This window comes from Borostomias antarcticus (genome assembly GCF_949987555.1).
Source record: "Borostomias antarcticus genome assembly, chromosome: 25".
Lineage (NCBI taxonomy): Eukaryota > Metazoa > Chordata > Actinopteri > Stomiiformes > Stomiidae > Borostomias > Borostomias antarcticus.
Genome location: NC_140258.1, coordinates 1,207,421 through 1,227,420, shown reverse-complemented (window position 1 = coordinate 1,227,420; position 20,000 = coordinate 1,207,421). Strand labels below are relative to the sequence as shown.

The 20,000-nt window shown below is 48.8% G+C and overlaps 1 protein-coding gene across 1 annotated transcript in view; it reads left to right on the top strand.

The window, feature by feature from the left end:
- The window catches only part of LOC311325898 (cGMP-dependent protein kinase 1-like), a gene marked incomplete at both ends in the record, with an annotated part of 136,591 nt that overhangs the window by 108,126 nt on the left and 8,465 nt on the right, over window positions 1-20,000 (top strand). The window contains 2 exons of the mRNA XM_084458716.1: window positions 9,602-9,667; window positions 14,418-14,492. Coding sequence (XP_084314842.1) covers window positions 9,602-9,667; window positions 14,418-14,492 — 141 coding nt within the window. The remainder of the gene's footprint in view (window positions 1-9,601; window positions 9,668-14,417; window positions 14,493-20,000) is intronic.

The window sequence follows — 20,000 nt, the reverse complement described above, 5'->3', positions numbered from 1 at the left end:
GTATAAATACAGAGTGCAGCATCTTGACTGTAGTCTTTTGATCAGGAGGCCCTGAACAAGGCCCAGAGTTTTAATTGAGAGTTCACCATGTGTGTCCGTGACCATGGAAGCTGATAGCTCCCATTCAGACACTCAGAGAGCCTTTTATCTGCACCGGCAATATTTACAAATCACAGTCTGCACTCTCATCAGCCTTAATGGAGCCTTTTTAGGAGGCAGTGTGTGTGTGTGTGTTTGTATGTGTATGTGTGTGTGTTTGTATGTGTATGTGTATGTGTGTGTGTTTGTATGTGTGTGTGTGTTTGTATGTGTGTGTGTGTGTGTGTGTGTGTGTGTGTGTGTGTGTTTGTGTATGTGTGTCTTGTGCTTCTGCTTTGGCGGGTTTGTGTGTTCATATGTGAGAGAGAGACAGGGAGAGAGAGAGTTGAGAGCTATGGCAGAATGACACGACAGTGTTTCCCCTACCATTGCCTTAGCACTCACCCCCAACGGGACCCCCTGCTCCTCCTGAAAGACCCAAAAAGCCCCCCAAAAATAGAGGACTTTTAGGTTGCTAACATTTTTAGCGTAGTCATGGAGTTTAACATTGCGAAAATTAGCATCGCGGGTAGCGGACATTTTCTGACTGGGAGTGAGAAATGATGAAATGAAAATATTTTCTGTTGCTGCAGCTAGCTACATAAGTAATGTAACTACAAGTACAGTTTAGTTTGTCTTCTGATGTTAGTAACTATGTAGGGCATACATTGTAGGCATTAGCTATGTGTTGTGGACATTTTCCCCATTTAGGCTATGCATTTTCAACAATGCTTTTGCAATTTCCTTTCAGCTGCTCATGTGTGTGCATTACTGTGCAGGGTTGTGTGATGCGTAGTGCAGTAGATCTGTGGTAGTAGTGCTTGTAGTTAGTGCATGCTGCATGCCGCTTCTGCTTGCTACTCTGCTTTCAGCTACCGCCGCCAGCTAGCCCTCCTCACCGAGGGTGAAAAGAGGAGCCGCTGGCTAGCCCTCCTCACTGAGGGTGAAAAGAGGAGCCGCTGGCTAGCCCTCCTCACTGAGGGTGAAAAGAGGAGCCGCTGGCTAGCCCTCCTCACTGAGGGTGAAAAGAGGAGCCGCTGGCTAGCCCTCCTCACTGAGGGTGAAAAGAGGAGCCGAGTGTGTAAGCCTCCTTCTGCCGGTACAAAGCCACTCCACCGCCAAGACTCCCACAGCGCCTCCCCGTGGCCACACATGGTAACTGGGTACCTCGCAGTCCCAGGCTAAACTGTAGGGGATCTCGGAGCAACAGTGGGCCCCAGAGGCAAGGCACGCATGCGCACCTATGTGTGGACACGCCCTGGCTCCTGCCAACCACTGTCCTAGCTATGGGCAAATAGCATGGGCAGATGGGGCTCACAGCCATGGTAGGCAACCCTTCTAGGAGAAGGTCACCCCGAACAAAAACCACAGGTGCTGCTCGCGCCTGGCTCCACACCGTATACCATCTGGAGGTTGTCGAGCAAGGGTGGATGAGGGCATTAAGCCCAAAATGTCCAGAGTAGGGCTGTGAGGAGTTGCGCCCCACAGTCCTTAACTAGCATTGTAAAGCCTGACAATGGAGACACTGATCATTGAGAACCCTATACTTCCAGCAGTGGGAGTCCACAGGAACCAAGCAGCGGATGGTGGTGCTGGTCCTCCGGGGGGGACACTATGATGACTAGACCCCAAACCCTCTCCATTGGAGAGGAAGGGTTCAGTCTGACCACAGCCCACTGTCCAATGCACTCTTGCGCTGTAGGAGACCATTTATTATGGGAACCTTCAACGCAAACACAGTAAGGGAGGAGACACGGCTAGAGTAACTAGCGCACTGTGTTGGTGAGAGGGGAGTGGAGATCCTGGGAGTCCAGGAGCACAGAAGAGTGCACACTGACCAGCCAATTGTGTACCGCAGAGTGGGGGAATGTTTGTTCATCACCTCATCTGCATGGCGGAATGATGCCCAGGGCGCCACTGGTGGCGTGGGGCTAATGGTGAGCCCTCGAGCACGAAAAGCTCTTCGTAGGGTGCAGCAACACACCAACAGGATCCTTATCGCTGACTTCGAGGGGAACCCAGTAACAACTGTCATGAGTGTGTACTCTCCCACCAACGCAGCACCAGTTGAGGAAGTGGAGAAGTTCTACGAGGACCTAAGCCCAGCAATCCACCATGTGCCGGCTCACAACTTCCTGATAATCCTGGGGGACTACAATGCGAGGCTCAGACCAGAAGATGCACCCTTCACATACCACAACACCACCAATCGTAACGGAGAACATCTAACTGCTCTGCTCACGGAACACAAGCTCCTGGCCGCCAACACCTTGTTCCCTAAGAGAATGGGCAAGAGATGGACATTCCTGGACCGAGCTAACGGTATGCTACGTCAGCTGGACTACATACTGGTAAGAAGGAAATGGAGGACGTCCATCCTACAGTACAGTACAGTATGTTCGACTCTGTAGGCTCTGACCACCGTGTGGTCTCTGTGAGGCTGCGTCTGAGCCTGAGGGTCCCCAAGAACATCCCGAGGCCTCGGCCCGACTGGGAGGCCTTTGCAAGAAGCCCCGACCTCCAGGCCAGCTACACGGCGGAGGTGAGAAGCCGCTTACTGCAGGCCGAAGAGGAAAAGCCTCAGACAACATATGGGCAGTTTCTTGCTGCTAACGAGGAGGCAACAAGGAGGTGGGTGCCGACAAAGGGGAGACTCAGAGTCTGCCCCAGATCCAAGCACCCGGAGGTCATGAGGGCGCGGGCACGGATGGAAGAGGCGCGTAGAAGCTTTGAGGAAGAAGGGACCACAGAGAGTCGGGAGATGTTGAACGAGGCCAAACAGCAGCTGTTCAACACCTATGACAGGATCAAAGGGGAGGAGCTGATGGAGAAGGTGAGGAAGCTGGAGGCGGTGCATGGCGAACAACAGTACAAGGAGTCATGGAGGGTCATAAACGAGATGAGTGGGTGCAAGAGGTCAAGGGAGGGACAACTAGCAGGCTGCAGCCCAGAGGAGAGAGTGGCCTCCTGGTTCACCCACTTCCGGGATCTCCTAGGCACACACCCGACAGTGGAAGGAGCTGAGGAAGAAATACCTGCAGTCCACACAAATCTTTGACGATTGACAATAGCCCCTTTACAGCTACGGAGTTTGCCACAGCAAAGTCCGCTCTGAAGCAAGGGAAAAGTGCTGGGCCGGATAGCATCCCCCCAGAGGTCCCTAACAACTGTGATCTCGACATATTGAAGATCTGCAACCAAGCTCTGATAGGAAATATCAAGCCTGATATATGGTCCCTCTCCAACATCATCCCGGTGCCGAAATCTGGAGATCTGTCTAAGCCAGACAACTATCGTGGCATTAGCCTGACATGTGTCATAGCGAAAATGTACAACCACATGATACTTAATCGGATTCGAGATGCCATTGACCCTCACCTGAGGGACGACCACAATGGCTTCAGAAAAGGAAGGACCACCGTAGCCCACATCCTGGCCTTAAGGAGGATCATCGAGGAGGTGAAAAGGAACAACCTAACAGCAGTCCTGTGTTTTATTGATTTCAAAAAAGCATTTGACTCAATACACAGAGGCGTGATGGTGAAAATCTGTAAGGCCTACAGGGTCCCTCCTAACCTACTCTGGGCCATAGAGGCCACGTACACGGGCACAAGAGCCAGAGTGGTAACCCCGGATGGCAACAGTGAGGAGTTGGACATCCTAGCAGGAGTGCTACAGGGGGACACTCTTGCCCCCTTCCTCTTCATTGTAGCCCTGGACTACGCGCTTAGGAAAGCCATCAGTGGGCAGGAGCAGGAGCTTAGCTTCATAATAACACCTAGGAAGTCTAGAAGAAACCCCTCTGTAGTCCTCGCAGACCTGGACTATGCAGATGACATCTGTCTGATGTCCAACCGTGTGGAGCAGTTTAGAAGCAGGTCACACGCACACCCCTCTAGCGGTGCTAAGAGGCTGATCCCCAAAGTATCAAGTTGCATAAAAATAAAAAGCTTCTTGCACACGCTGGTCACCTTTGCAGTTTTGAATGTCTTGAGAAAGATAATGTAGACAGAAACGTCGACAATAAAAACTGCAAAGGTGACCAGCGTGTGCAAGAAGATTTTTATTTTTATGCAACTGTGTAGAGCAGGCACAGGAGCTCTTGAACAGAGTAGAGGCAGAATGTTCCAGGGTTGGCCTCAGGTTGAATGCTAAGAAGACCGAGGCAATCACTTACAACACCCCTCTGGACCACCCACCTCTCAAGACAGCAGGGGGCAATGCTCTAACAGAAGTTAGCGACTTCAAATACCTGGGTTCCTGGGTCTACTCATCAGAACAGGACCTTAAGGTGAGAAAAGCGCTGGCATGGAGGGCCCTGGATGGCATGAATAGTGTGTGGAACTCCCATCTCCCTCGACACATCAAACTGAGCTTCCTCCATGCGACCGTGGAGTCTGTCCTCCTATAGGGCTGTGAAACGTGGATCCTGAAGCCCACCCTGCAGAAGTCTCTGGATGGGTGCTACACCAGAATGCTGCGTGTGGTGCTAAAAACAAGCACCTGTATGAGGGGCTACCAAAGCTGAGTGAGAAAGTGGCATCCAGGAGGATGAAACTTGCTGGCCACTGCCACAGACATCATGAACTCCCAGCCAGCAAGCTGGTGCTGTGGGAGCCGACACACGGGCACCGATTAAGAGGACGTCCCACACCAACATACGTGGATGTACTGAGGAGGGACACAGGAGTGGAGAGTTCTGCGGAACTGTCGATGTATGGACAAAAGAGAAGATTGGAGACTTCGCTGTCAAACTCGTCTAAGGACGACCTAATGATGCTAAGCATTCACACACATTTTCTGCAGGAAATGTTATAATTTTCGAGTAATATGTTTTCATTTCATATATTGTTACTATGTATTTACCTAAGTTATGGGCACTTGTTTCATTACAGTTCAGTGTAGAGAAAAGCACCGATAAACGCCTTACTGTGCGTGTCTATGACAACACTGTTGACATATCCGTGACATGCACGCCCCACGACAACACTAGATGTTCGGGGGCCTACCACTCTACCACTCTACCACTCTACCACTCTACCACCCTACCACTCTACCACTCTACCACTACCACTCTACCACTCTACCACTCTACCACTCTACCACTCCCCTGACTCTACCACTCTACCACCCTATCACCCTATCACTCTACCACTCCACCACTCTACCACTCCACCACTCTACCACTCTACCACCCTACCACTCTACCACTCTACCACTCTACCACTCTACCATTCTACCATTCTACCACTCTACCACTCTACCATTCTACCATTCTACCACTCTACCACCCTACCACCCTACCACTCTACCACTCTACCACTCCACCACTCTACCACTCTACCACCCTACCACCCTACCACTCTACCACTCTACCACTCCACCACTCTATCACTCTACCACTCCACCACTCTACCACTCTACCACTCTACCACTACCACTCTACCACTCCACCACTCCACCACTCTACCACCCTACCACTCTACCACTCTACCACTACCACTCTACCACCCTACCACTCCACCACTCCCCTGACTCTACCACTCTACCAACCTATCACCCTATCACTCTACCACTCCACCACTCTACCACCCTACCACTCTACCACCCTACCACTCTACCACTCTACCACTCTACCACTCTACCACTCTATCACTCTACCACTCTACCACTCTACCACTCTACCACCCTACCACTCCACCACTCTACCACTCTACCACTCTACCACTCCCCTGACTCTACCACTCTACCACCCTATCACCCTACCACTCTACCACCCTACCACTCTACCACTCTACCACTCTACCACTCCACCACTCTACCACCCTACCACTCTACTCTACCACTCTACCACTCTACCACCCTACCACTCTACCACTCTACCACTCTACCACCCTATCACCCTACCACTCTACCACCCTACCACTCTACCACTCTACCACTCTACCACTCCACCACTCTACCACCCTACCACTCTACCACTCTACCACTCTACCACTCTACCACTCTTACCACTCTACCACTCTTACCACTCCACCACTCTACCACCCTACCACTCTACCACTCTTACCACTCTACCACTCCCCTGACTCTACCACTCTACCACTCTACCACCCTACCACTCTACCACTCTACCACTCTTACCACTCTACCACTCTACCACTCTTACCACTCTACCACTCTTACCACTCCACCACTCTACCACCCTACCACTCCCCTGACTCTACCACTCTACCACTCCACCACTCTACCACTCTACCACTCTACCACCCTACCACTCTACCACTCTACCACTACCACTCTACCACTCTACCACCCTACCACTCTACCACTCTACCACTACCACTCTACCACTCTACCACCCTACCACTCTACCACTCTACCACCCTACCACTCCACCACTCTACCACTCCCCTGACTCTACCACTCTACCACCCTATCACCCTATCACTCTACCACTCCACCACTCTACCACTCTTACCACTCTACCACTCTACCACTCTTACCACTCTACCACTCTACCACTCTACCACTCTACCACTCTTACCACTCTACCACTCTACCACTCTACCACTCTACCACTCTTACCACTCTACCACTCTACCACCCTACCACTCTACCACCCTACCACTCTACCACCCTACCACTCTACCACCCTACCACTCTACCACTCTACCACTCTTACCACTCTACCACTCTTACCACTCTTACCACTCTACCACTCTACCACTCTACCACTCTTACCACTCTTACCACTCTACCACTCGACCACCCTACCACTCTACCACTCTACCACTCTACCACTCTACCACTACCACTCTACTCTACCACTCTACCACTCTACCACTCCCCTGAAAAAAGTCCTAGGGGAAACACTGCATGGCTGTACAGTGTTGTATTTTGCCTCAAGTGAGCTATGGTCCCTGATTGGTTGGCACAGTATCTGATGTCACTTTGGTCTTACCATTTGTTGAAGTATGAATTACCATCCATCGATACCTCAGACAACGTGTGCTCTGCTACACCAATCTGCCCTTCTAGGTGTGCGTGTGTGTGTGGGTATGTGTGTTTGTGTGGGTGATAGGTCAGTGGAAGATGAAAGCATGTCAAAAAGAGTGTAAAACAGAAAAGGGAAACAATATAATTGGTGCTGGTTTCTCTTCCATCACACACACACGGACACGCACATGCACACACACACACACACACACACACACACACACACAAACACACGGATCGTCTCACTGAGAGAGGTCCTCCCCTCTCCCCCACTCCTCTCCATTGGTAAAACAAACTTGCTGTTCCCCCAGCAGCTGTGACCTTTTCCCATGGTGTGTATGTCTTTATTTGTCTGTGGGCCTGTGTGTGTGTGTGTGTGTGTGTGTGTGTGCGTGCGCGCGTGCGCCTGTGTGGTATGGGGTGTGATTCGTGCCAGAGTAACAAACACTCAGTGCTTTTGTTGCCTGCATTGCGTGTATAAAGGTACTTTGGCGAGCTGATTAATAGGCGTGCATATACGCACGCGTTATGAGTCGCTCGCATTCTCAGAGGGTCACGTGTCAAAGGTGCCGTGCCATGCATGTAACGTTTGCACGCTCGTGTTAAGTCAGCGGGCACTAGAAGCTGCGAGCGGGGCTCATTTGTCCATATTGAATAAAAATTAAAAATATTTATTTGCACTCAATCAAATTACCGGACCCTCCTTGCATAACATTTCCTAGATATGTGTCGTTTTATCTCCACTATCGCTACATTTTCAAATAAGAGCGCGCACGAACTGGTGCTGACGGTGCTGCAGCGCCCTCTATTGACAAGAAACACGTGTATCTGAACATTTCTTTTAAATTGCGAAGAAAGAGTCATTCAGATATTAGGCTTTATTAAAAACAAGTTGCTTAACATGTGCGAATTCCATTTATTGAGAATGCATTACCAATTGGCAAGGACGAGATTAGAACCAGCTATGATTTAAAGGCAACTGATCTTACACGTGCGGCCGCTAACACGTCTGCTGCGCTAGCAAGGCACTGGCACGTTTGACACGTCGCTATGCAATTTCTGCACACATTACAAGACGTACGTACGGACGTTCATCTATGATTTTACCAAACTGTCATGTGTAGTGTTGGTGTCGCATATGTGAGGCGCATCTAACCTGTAGTGTTGCCGTCACGCACACGATGCGCAATACGTGTAAACAACATGTGCACTGCGTCTGCGTTACAGGTACGTTACAGCTATGAGACGTCTGTCTCTCCATTGTTTGTCAATGGAAATTATACACGTGCGTTTAGACGTTTGATGTCATCACGTCTTCTTAAGTAGGCGCAAGTCAAGCGTTTCAGTATGGTGTGCTGGCACTAATCACACCCCATAGTGCGTGTGTGTGCGTGCGTGCGTGTGTGTGGGTTTGTGTTTGTATGTGCGTGTGCGTGTGTGTATGTGTGTGTGCGTGTGTGTATGTGTGTGCATGTGTGTGTGTGGATGAACATAGGCCAGATAGAGAACATGCAGAGGAATTGTCACCCCTATCTACTGAAATAGTCTGTGGTGTCCGTGCCACATGCATGTCATTCTCCTCCCGGCCGTGTTTGTTGACCCTGGTTATCAACAGTGTGGATTGAGTTTCTGATGATCTGAACGGCAGTCTGTTCCTGTGCTGCTGTTCCCAGTGTGGGTGTTATATAGCTAGGTTCTGCAGTCCCGCTGAGTGGGTGTTTTATAGCTAGGTTCTGCTGTTCCCAGTGTGGGTGTTGTCTAGCTAGGTTCTGCTGTTCCCAGTGTGGGTGTTGTCTAGCTAGGTGCTGCTGTTCCCAGCTAGGTTCTGCTGTTCCCAGTGTGGGTGTTGTCTAGCTAGGTTCTGCTGTTCCCAGTGTGGGTGTTGTATAGCTAGGTTCTGCTGTTCCCAGTGTGGGTAGTGTATAGCTAGGTTCTGCTGTTCCCAGTGTGGGTGTTGTATAGCTAGGTTCTGCTGTTCCCAGCTAGGTTCTGCTGTTCCCAGTGTGGGTAGTGTATAGCTAGGTTCTGCTGTTCCCAGCTAGGTTCTGCTGTTCCCAGTGTGGGTAGTGTATAGCTAGGTTCTGCTGTTCCCAGCTAGGTTCTGCTGTTCCCAGTGTTGGTGTTGTAAAGCTGGATGGAGGATGCTGGTTCTCGGTAGTGATCAAAGCTGTCTTCTCTGGATGTACCATGTCTATGGACTGCACTGATAGGCTGTAGTACCACCAGTAGTGTACCAGACTGAGGGGGCATAGCGACACCTGGGTGCATGGACCCCTGGGACTCGGAGTCAGAGCTCTGTGAACAGGGGGACTCCTCCTCCTCAGAGGAAGATGAGGTTGATGATGTCATAGAGAACTCAGAGTAAAGCTCGCTCACTGCTCATGGATTAGATCGACGTGTGTTCAGCGCGTTTCTCTATTTTACATTGTGTGATCCTATATATGTGGCTAATGAATGTGTGTGTGTGTGTGTGTGTGTGTGTGTGTGTGTGTGTTTGTGTGTGTGTGTTTGTGTGCTTTTACAGAGAGGACATCAGGACAGCGAACGTCATCGCGGCAGAAACGGTCACCTGTCTCGTCATCGACAGAGAGTGAGTATATCATCAGTAAACGCACTGATATTAATTATGATAATAACACACAGTACAGTTCATACTGTACATGTTTCCTATGTGACGTGATGTGAGATGAACTGTCCAGTATAAACATCTAAGCAACAAGACGAGGCGTCCTCTTCAATGAGCTGTGTGGTAACAGAAAGCAACAGGGTGGATAGTGTGTGTGTGTGTGTGTGTGTGTGTGTGTGTGTGTGTGTGTGTGTGTGTGTGTGTGTGTGTGTGTGCGTGTGTGTGTGTGTGCGTGTGTGTGCGCGTGTGTGTGTGTGTGTGTGTGCGCGTGTGTGTGTGTGTGTGTGTGTGCGTGTGTGTGCGCGTGTGTGCGTGTGTGTGTGTGTGTTTATGAGGATGTTTGTGTGTGCTCTCGTTTGTGTGTGTTTGTATATGTGTGTGTGTGTGACAGGTCTCAGGGACTGGACCACACATGGCTGTACTCTTAAGTGAGTGAGGAGTGATGAGTAATATGATTATTATGGTCTGTCAGTCTGTCTGTCAGTCACTCAGTTAACACCGCCTCGCAGCACATAGCCAGCATGCCATGTGTGTCACCCTGGGCTGAATGGGTCTGGGGCCACTTCCCATAAATATACAATGTAACGTATTATTAAGTTATAAAGTAAACAGGGTCAAAATAATAAGACATTGTGTGCATGGTGGAGGGAGCAGGATCAATAAGAAGCCAGTGTTGTCTGTGTTTCTTAGAGATCTAATTAGTCCGCTCCGTTCACACAAGAGATCTTAGAGATCGAATTAGTCCGCTCCGTTCACACAAGAGCTGGTTCGCCAGTTAACAATGTTTGCTTTTCGTCTCAACTATTCTAACTTCTGATTGTTTTAGCATTTTTCCCACTTGGCTATACATGCTGCTCAGACAGCTGAGCTCCTGCTCCGGCAGTCCCTGCTCAGATGTTGATACTAAGAGGAGGTTCCTGCTCAGATGTTGATATTAAGAGAGAGGGGGGATTCATGTTTCAGGATTTCCAGATCCAGTTTCATCTCTGTCCAGCTCTGAGCAGAGCATGGAGACTGCAGCACACTTTAGCATCCATGTTGGCACATTTGAATTATTCTGAGTCATTCAACCTCTAAACTCTGTCGACTCGATTAGTTTATTTTTGTTTTGTTTTTTAGTTTTTAGTTTATTTATTTGCACCATGTTTTAAAAGAAGAAAATAACAATCAATTCATAATTTACAATCCAGTGCTGGGAGGGAAGGGAAGCCCAGAGGGTTTATACACAGTCCGCTCCCATCTGAACATGAACATTAATGGCAAATCAGAGGGTAGGGGAATGATAAACAATAATACAGTTTTGGAATAAAACATGAGAAAGAGAAATAATAAAGAAAAGTATAAAATGAGATAGTCAACAGAAGCAGTTTGAGCTCATAGCATTATGAAAAGCTGGAGGTGGACATGATGAGAAACTTTTTAAGCTCAATCTTAAAGCAATACATCGCAATATTTGGACCTTTACAAACATGTCTGGTGCTAATTCTCCAATTAGATTTACTAAAAGTAAGCTGAATCGTCCAGTCTACTCAGAAAGATAATACATTGACATTTATTACCTTTTAAAACTCGCGCCTCCTTCTTCAGTCGGACGGCTTCCCTGACCACCGCTGTCCACCACGGTGTCCGAGGGTTACCGCCCCTTGAGGTACCTATGGCCCTCAGGCCGCAGCTCCCAGCCGCAGCTTCAGCAATGGAGGCTTTGAACACCGACCACTCATACTCGATGTCCCCAACCTCCACAGGGATGCCAGAGAAGCTCCGCCGGAGGTGGCAATTGAAATCTCTCCAGACAGGCTCTTCCTCCAGATGTTCCCAGTGCACCCTCACTACAAGCTTGGGTTTCCCAGGTCTGTCCAGAAGCTTACCCCGCCATCGAAACCAGCTCACCACCAGATTGTGATCAGTGGACAGCTCTGCCCCTCTCTTTACCCGAGTGTCTTAAACACATGGCCTCAGATCGGCTGATACGATAACAAAATCTATCATCGATCTTCGGCCTAAGGTGTTCTGATGCCAGGTGTACTTGTGGGCATCCTTGTGTTCGAACATGGTGTTTGTTATGGACAAACTGTGACTAGCACAGAAGTCCAACAACAAAACACCACTCGGGTTCAGATCGTGGTTGCCATGCCTCCCAATCACGCCCCTCCAAGTTTCTCCATCATTGCCCACGTGTGCATTGAAGTCCCCCAATAGGACAGTGGAGTCCCCTGCAGGAGCCCCAAATAGATCTCCACTCAGGGTCTGCAGAAAGGCTGAATACTCTGAACTGCTGTTCGGTGCATAAGCACAAACCACAGTCAGAGTTTTCCCCCCCACAGTCCTAAGGCGCAGGAAGGCGACCCTCTTGTCCACCGGGGTGAACTCCAGCACAGAGGCGCTCAGCTGGGGGCTAGCTAGTATAGCCACACCTTCCGGGATATGTTAGCCCGGGGGACTCCAGAAGCAGTTGCAGGGTATCGGCTGGCCCGGAGGGCTGCGGCTTCGGCCGTGACCAAGGCAAAGCAGCGGGTGTGGGAGGAGTTCGGAGAAACCATAGAGAAGGACTTTCGGTCGGCACCAAAGTGTTTCTGGAAGACCATCAGACACCTCAGGAAGGGAAAGCGGGGAACCATCCAAGCAATATACAACAAGGAAGGGACACTGCTGACCTCAACTGAGGAGGTTGTTGAGCATTGGAAAGAGCACTTTGAGGAACTCCTGAACCCGACTAATCCACCCTCTACGATCGAGGCAGAGCCGGTTGATGATGGGGGGTCATCGTCAATTTCCCTGGAGGAGGTCACTGAGATAGTCAAACAACTCCACAGTGGCAAAGCCCCAGGGACTGATGAGATCCGTCCAGAAATGCTGAAGGCGCTGGGTGTTGAGGGGCTGTCTTGAGTGACACGCCTCTTAAACATTGCGTGGAAGTCCGGGTCAGACTGGGGTGGTGGTCCCAATATTTAAAAAAGGGGACCAGAGGGTGTGTGCCAATTATAGAGGCATCACATTACTCAGCCTCCCAGGGAAAGTGTACTCCAAGGTGCTGGAAAGGAGGGTCCGGCCGATAGTTGAACCTCAGATCGAAGAGGAACAATGCGGATTTCGTCCTGGTCGTGGAACCACCGACCAGCTCTTCACTCTCGCAAGGATCTTGGAGGGGGCTTGGGAGTTTGCCCAACCTGTCTACATGTGTTTTGTGGACTTGGAGAAGGCTTATGACCGGGTCCCTCGAGAGGTCTTGTGGAGGGTTATACGGGAGTATGGGGTGAGGGGATCCCTACTTATGGCCATCCAATCCCTGTACACCCAGAGCGAGAGCTGTGTCCGTGTCCTCGGCAGTAAGTCGTCTTCCTTTCCGGTGGGGGTTGGCCTCCGTCAGGGCTGCGCTTTGTCAACAATCCTGTTTGTGACTTTCATGGACAGGATATCAAGGCGTAGCCGCGTGGAGGTGGGGTTGCAGTTCGGTGAGCTGGGGATCACGTCGCTGCTATTTGCAGATGATGTGGTCCTGATGGCATCATCTGCCTGCGACCTCCAGCACTCTCTGGATAGGTTCGCAACTGAGTGTGAAGCGGCTGGGATGAGAATCAGCACTTCTAAGTCTGAGGCCATGGTTCTCAGCAGGAAACCGGTGGTCTGTCCGCTCCGAATAGGAAATGAGTCCTTACCCCAAGTGAAGGAGTTCAAGTATCTGGGGGTCTTGTTCACGAGTGAGGGAACCATGGAGAGGGAGCTTGGCCGGAGAATCGGAACCGCTGGTGCGGTTCTGCAGTCGCTTTACCGCACCGTTGTGATGAAAAGAGAGCTGAGCCAAAAGGCAAAGCTCTGGATCTACTGGTCTATCTTCGTCCCCACCCTCACCTATGGTCATGAAGGATGGGTCACGACCGAAAGAACGAGATCACGGATACAAGCCGCCGAAATGAGTTTTCTCCGGAGGGTGGCTGGGGTCTCCCTGAGAGATCGGGTGAGAAGTTCAGTCATCCGGGAGAGACTCGGAGTAGAGCCGCTGCTCCTTTGTGTCGAAAGGAGCCAGTTGAGGTGGTTCGGGCATCTAGTGAGGATGCCTCCTGGGCGCCTCCCTAGGGAGGTGTTCCAGGCGTGTCCAGCTGGGAGGAGGCCGCGGGGTAGACCCAGGACTAGGTGGCGGGACTACATCTCCACACTGGCCTGGGAGCGACAAAAGATTCCCCAGGCAGAGCTGGTTGATGCTGCCAGGGAAAGGGATGTCTGGGGCCCCCAGCTGGAACTGCTGCCTCCGTGACCTGACCCCGGATAAGCGGATGAAGAAGATGGATGGAACTCACGCCCCCTGGGACGCAGCATTCAGTCGAAGTGCGCATGCGCAACGCTGTGCTTAAACAACACAGTAGTAGCTAACTATTAAGGCGTCTATGGATATCATGCGTTTTTTAGCTCAATGATATCATGGCGGAAGTGAGAAAACCGAAGCGAAACATCACGGAGGAAGACAGAAAAAGAAAAAGACAATCTGATAACGTTACGACAGTACGACAGTGCATTTACTCGCAGAGCCTGTGTCCACTGTCAATCTATCTAGGGTATCTATCTAAAGTTTTAAGTCAAAGAATCTATCTATCTATCTATCTATCTATCTATCTATCTATCCATCTATCTATCTATCTATCTATCTATCTATCTATCTATCTATCTATCTATCTATCTATCTATCTATTCTTAACTTCCTGGGTTTCCTGTGTTGCAGCTCATTCAAGCACCTGATTGGAGGACTGGAGGACGTGTCCAATAAAGGCCATGAGGACGCTGATGCAAAGGCCAAGTAAGTCAGACACTTCATTTCCCCATCCTTCACTGTCCAATTACATCTCTGTTTACTGTGTGTGCCGCCTGGGAGACAAGCTGAGAAGGAACCAGAATAGTGCTGGGAACACCAAGGCCAAGCCTGGAGTAATAGGACACCAGGGCCCTGTACTACAAAGCTAGTTCAACAAATCCAGGATAACTTTTCTCTAGCTCGGATAAACGGTACCACGACAGTGGCTATCAACTTGTTAAGTGTACCCAGCTGGTCCAATCTAGCTATGAGCGCGTTCACAGTAAAAGGGGTGGTATTTGCACGAAATTACCAATCGCAACCTTGGGTATTTAGACACGGCCATGCTCCAAGCTACGTCCACCACATTTTACACAAGAGGAGCAATATTATAGAAATGTGAAATATATTATCCAGGCGCAACACAGTCGCTACTGTCAAAGGCAGGAAGGAAAGTTGACAAAATATTACCAATGCTGTGAATGTGTTTTATCAATATCCTCATGAACACGAGTAGGCTATCTCTATTTGGGCCATATATTTTCATGCCGTGTTAAGCAATTGTAGCCTATTCAGCTGCAACCACATGAGCAAGGGACGCTTAAAGGACAATGCTCGTTTTTGACAACCTGGACCTTATTTACGACATATTATAAGACGTTTGACTCACCAAGATCACTTTGGTGTAGTTCGGAGGCATGTATAAGAAATTTTAAATCCAGCGCGAGCCAGTATATCTGTTACGGTCAATGTGAGAAAACGAGGAATGTGAGCTTTTCCCGGTTATTGCGCACATTCCCGACCTCGCGGGGAATGTAGGAGAAACATGTGCGTTTCTCACATCTCCCAGGTAATGTGCACATTCCCCGACCTTGCGGGAGATGTGAGAAATTGGTTAGTATTTCTCACATCTCCCGTACGGTCGGAGATTGTGCACATTAACCGGGAAATGCTTACAATTCCCGACCTTGCGGTAAATCTAGGAAAGCGCAACCGTATGCAAAACTTCTGCGCAGCCGGGTGGTGGGAGAGGGCTTATGTGACGCCTCGGAGGGTGTGCACCATAAGAGGCACCTGTGAGAGATTTTTCATCTTTTCGTCTGTCTTTCGGCTAGCTATAGTGTAGGGTAACGTGTAGGGTTCCTTTGGAGGTTCCCACCTTCCTGTTGTTGCAATGTTCCTTTTGCGTTTGTTAACTTGATCACCAGTGTAGGCCTATCCTCCTAATACTACTTACACTGTGTGCAGCGTAGGCTATATTACTGTTCAAGGTAGACCACAGACTGTTATTAACTGTAGGGGAGGACCGGGACGAATGAAACACTTTTTGGTTTGATCAGATTTACACAGAAATTCATAAAGATGGAGATTAAATTTTTTGATGACAAACAACTTGTACATGTCCTTTACTAACCTATTAGTTGTAAGTTTCGTTCTATGGTGTAACAGTTCAATTCAAGACGGCCGAGAACAGAAGATGTGCATTGTTTCTCTTGTCCCTGCCGTGCGGGGAGAGTGAAACAGATGAGTGGGACGAGTGAAAGTGAGATTGTTTTGCTTATTGTGTTGCGTAGCCTCGCGGCTTGTAGGCTAATTATCTTAACTTTCAACACATGTATAATTAGACCCAATTGAATGTTTCCATTAATGCAATTGATGCTATCTATTCGAAAACCATGGGCAAAATGTCAAGCGCCTCTGGTTCTAAGCGCATGAGCCCTCTCCCACCACCCGGCTGCGCAGAGGTTTTGCATACGGTTGGACTTTGCTAGATTTACCGCAAGGTCGGGAATTGTAAGCATTTCCCGGTTAATGTGCACAATCTCCGACCGTACGGGAGATGTGAGAAATACTAACCAATTTCTCACATCTCCCGCAAGGTCGGGAAATGTGCACATTACCCGGGAGATGTGAGAAACGCACTTGTTTCTCCTACATTCCCCGCGAGGTCGGGGAATGTGCGCAATAACCGGGAAAAGCTCACATTCCCCGTTTTCTCACATTGACCGTAACATATCCATGTAATGGCGGTGGTCGGGGCACTTAGAATGCAGTTTCTAAAAATCTATTTTCTGCTGCGAAACGGTTGTTTTCATCAATCTGTCTTGATGAATCGCTAGTTGTGCTTACATAGAGATAGGCCTGTTGTGGTTTTCACATGCCATGATCTTTAGAAATGTCTTTCGAAACTAAATAGCTTCCTCACTTGCTCCAGCACTAATGCGCACAGCGCGCAATCATTGCTCCAGCACGCTGTGCGCATGCGTGCTGGAGCAAGTGAGGAAGCTATTTCGTGTCTAAAGACGTTTCTAAAAATCATATTACAGAGGCATGTGAAATACCACAACAGGCCTATGCTCTATGTAAGCACAACTAGCGATTCATCAAGACAGATTGAAGAAAACAACCGTTTCGCGGCAGAAAATAGATTTTTAGAAACTGCATTCTCGGTGCCCCCACCACCGCCATTACATGGATATACTGGCTCGCGCTGGATTTTAAATTTCTTCTACATGCCTCTGAACTACACCAAAGTGATCTCAGTGAGTCAAACGTCTTATAATATGTCGTAAAGAAGGTCCAGGTTGTCAAAAACGAGCATTGTCCTTTAAATAAAGGAAGTAGGCTATAGGTTGGAGCAGACAATGATGTGATGTCTCTATACAAGAGGAGTTTAGAACTCAATATTAAGATACAAAATATTAAGATGGAAAAAGTGAAGCTCGAGGTGGAGAAGTAGGCTAAACTACTAAAAGAAGGTAGCCTATACAGTATTACCTGCAGACCGTGAAGAGTATGTTATTACCTGGAGGCCGTGAAGAGTACGTTATTACCTGAAGACTGTGAAGAGTACGTTATTACCTGCGGTTCGTGAAGAATATGTTATTACCTGAAGACTGGGAAGAGTATGTTATTACCTGCAGACTGTGAAGAGTATGTTATTACCTGCAGACTGTGAAGAGCATGTTATTACCTGAAGACTGTGAAGAGTATGTTATTACCTGCAGACTGTGAAGAGCATGTTATTACCTGAAGACTGTGAAGAGTATGTTATTACCTGAAGACTGTGAAGAGAACGTTATTACCTGCAGACTGTGAAGAGTATGTTATTACCTGAAAACTGTGAAGAATATATTACCTGAAGACTGTGAAGAGTATGTTATTACCTGAAGACTTTGAAGAATATGTTATTACCTGAAGACTGAGAAGAGTATGTTATTACCTGAAGACTGTGAATAATATGTTATTACCTGAAGACTGTGAAGAATATGTTATTACCTGAAGACTGGGAAGAATATGTTATTACCTGAAGACTGGGAAAAGTACACAGTGTCTTATGCTGAACAAAAATGAAACCAAGCCGTCACCAAATATATTAATTACTGATTCAACCAGGCCAGTGTTCTGCTTTCAACGTCAAAAATGTAACATACTATATGTATTCAAAGATGTTTTGGGGCATTTCTGCTTTATTATATAGGACAGTATAGATGGACAGGAAAGGCAGGAGAGAGAGAGAGGACATGCAGGACATGGCCAGGGCCGGATTTGAACCTGGGTCTCTGCGGACTAGCCTTTATGTGGTATGCACTTTAACCCGATGAGCCACGGGGACATCTCCTGCGAGTTTCATACAAACTAACACTTAAAAAGCTTCAAAAGTGAAAGAACAACTTCCTCCACCAGCTCATTCCTAGTTCAGTGTGAACGATTTCTTTGATAAAGAAGTCTATCTTTCTCCGTTACTGTACATCAAAGACCACTGCTCTGGTCACCCTGATTAAGATATCATCACTAGGCGTGTTTCCTCTGTAGCGTTCCCCCGGCCCAGCAGAGCGCTCGCCTCTTACCTGCCACCGGTCCAGTCTCAGGCTGCACTGAGGCACAAACCGCTCTAATTGGTCACAGAGGGCTGACCGCCACGCAGCTTAACCACACAACAACCCTCCTCTGCTCTGCTGACCGCCACGCAGCTTAACCACACAGCAACCCTCCTCTGCTCTCTCCTCAGAGACTCTGTGTTTAGTATGCATGCATTCCTTTGTTGGGTTACTGTGCTTCCTCCCTCGGGAGTCCAGGCTCATCCAGGAGGGGGAGAGAGTCTTGACAATTATTTTTATGACGTTGATATGTGACCTTGTGTCAGGTGTTTCAGCTATTTGTAGGATTACTTTTTCATATAGAGAAAAATAATATTTGCACACTGTTTTTTTATGCTCCCAGTGTGATTTAATCAGGTAACTCTCTATTTGACTCTATATTTTTATCCTGCACCTGTTGGAGTAATGGGGGTGCATTCTCTGCACAGACTGAGACTGTGACTCAGACTTCCTTGACCAGCCAGGTTTCATATGGCCGTTACAGGAAGACCTCACATTAACTCCCCCATTCATGTGGAGAACAGGGAATTCTATTCCCTCTTTGTTAAGAACAAGTCATTCCTTAGAGAGGGATGCGTCTGAGAGCTCAGTCTGCTTCCCACCCCTGCTATCCATTATCAGCTTGGTCTTCTATGTGCTGTGAATGTAAAGTACCCAAATACTATTCCAAAAATTGCTTTGACAGCCCTGCTGTGAGATTCAAGGTTCTTTCATTGTGTTGCCTCATACAGCCTCTCACCTTTCAAATATCACATTCGATGTTTTCATCATGTTGAAGGATATCTAAGGACAAGCAGTTGTAGTCCTCTTTACTGAAAATGGTGCATGCGCTCCACCTAGTGGTCAACATTATTACCTCTTTCCTCAGCAGTCCGATGCCACTGTCCATTTGTTCTATCAGTGTGAACTCCTAAGCTGCCCGTTAGCATGACTAGTACTAATTATCTCAGCCTCTAAACGGAGTGCACTCTGGGACTTGTAGTGAGGCAGTGGCAGGGTTCCAGGAGATGACTGGAGAGAAGCCCCAGGGGCTGGTCAGGGACAGGAGCTGCCCACTCCACTGCCCTTGAGAACCAGCAGGATCAGACCGATAGTGAGGGCACAGGCCTCCCCGCTAAGGGGATCTGACATTGGGGCATGTTACTGCCGCTGCCCCCCAGTGCGCTAACAGAGCACCTCTGCCCTCTGGACACAGAGACTGTAGGCCGTCAACGCTCATCTGTTCATTTTCCTACTATTAACCTTCCTACACGTGCAGTATGATAAGACTGTGGGTTTGGGTCTTAACACGGCTGTACACTGCGAGTGGAAAAGGGGGAATCACACGCTCTGATCCAGCATATCCCGCTGCGCTCTGTCAGTAAACAGCCCGCATTCCTGAGATCACTGCTGCTACTCAGGTGTTGAAGCTGCTGTTGCCTGTGTGGCCCAGTAAGGCTCTGATCCAGCGGATAGAAAACCTGATCTGATCATCCCACCAGATTAAACAATAACCAGAGAGGATGCTGGGTATCTGGGGGCGGGGCGTGTGTGGAAAACTACCGTCTGTGTCCTGGCAGGACGGGAAGCCGTAACGTGTTGGGATGAAGCTAGGTAGCGTAGGTGGCAGTATAGTGTGTGTGTGTGTGTGTGT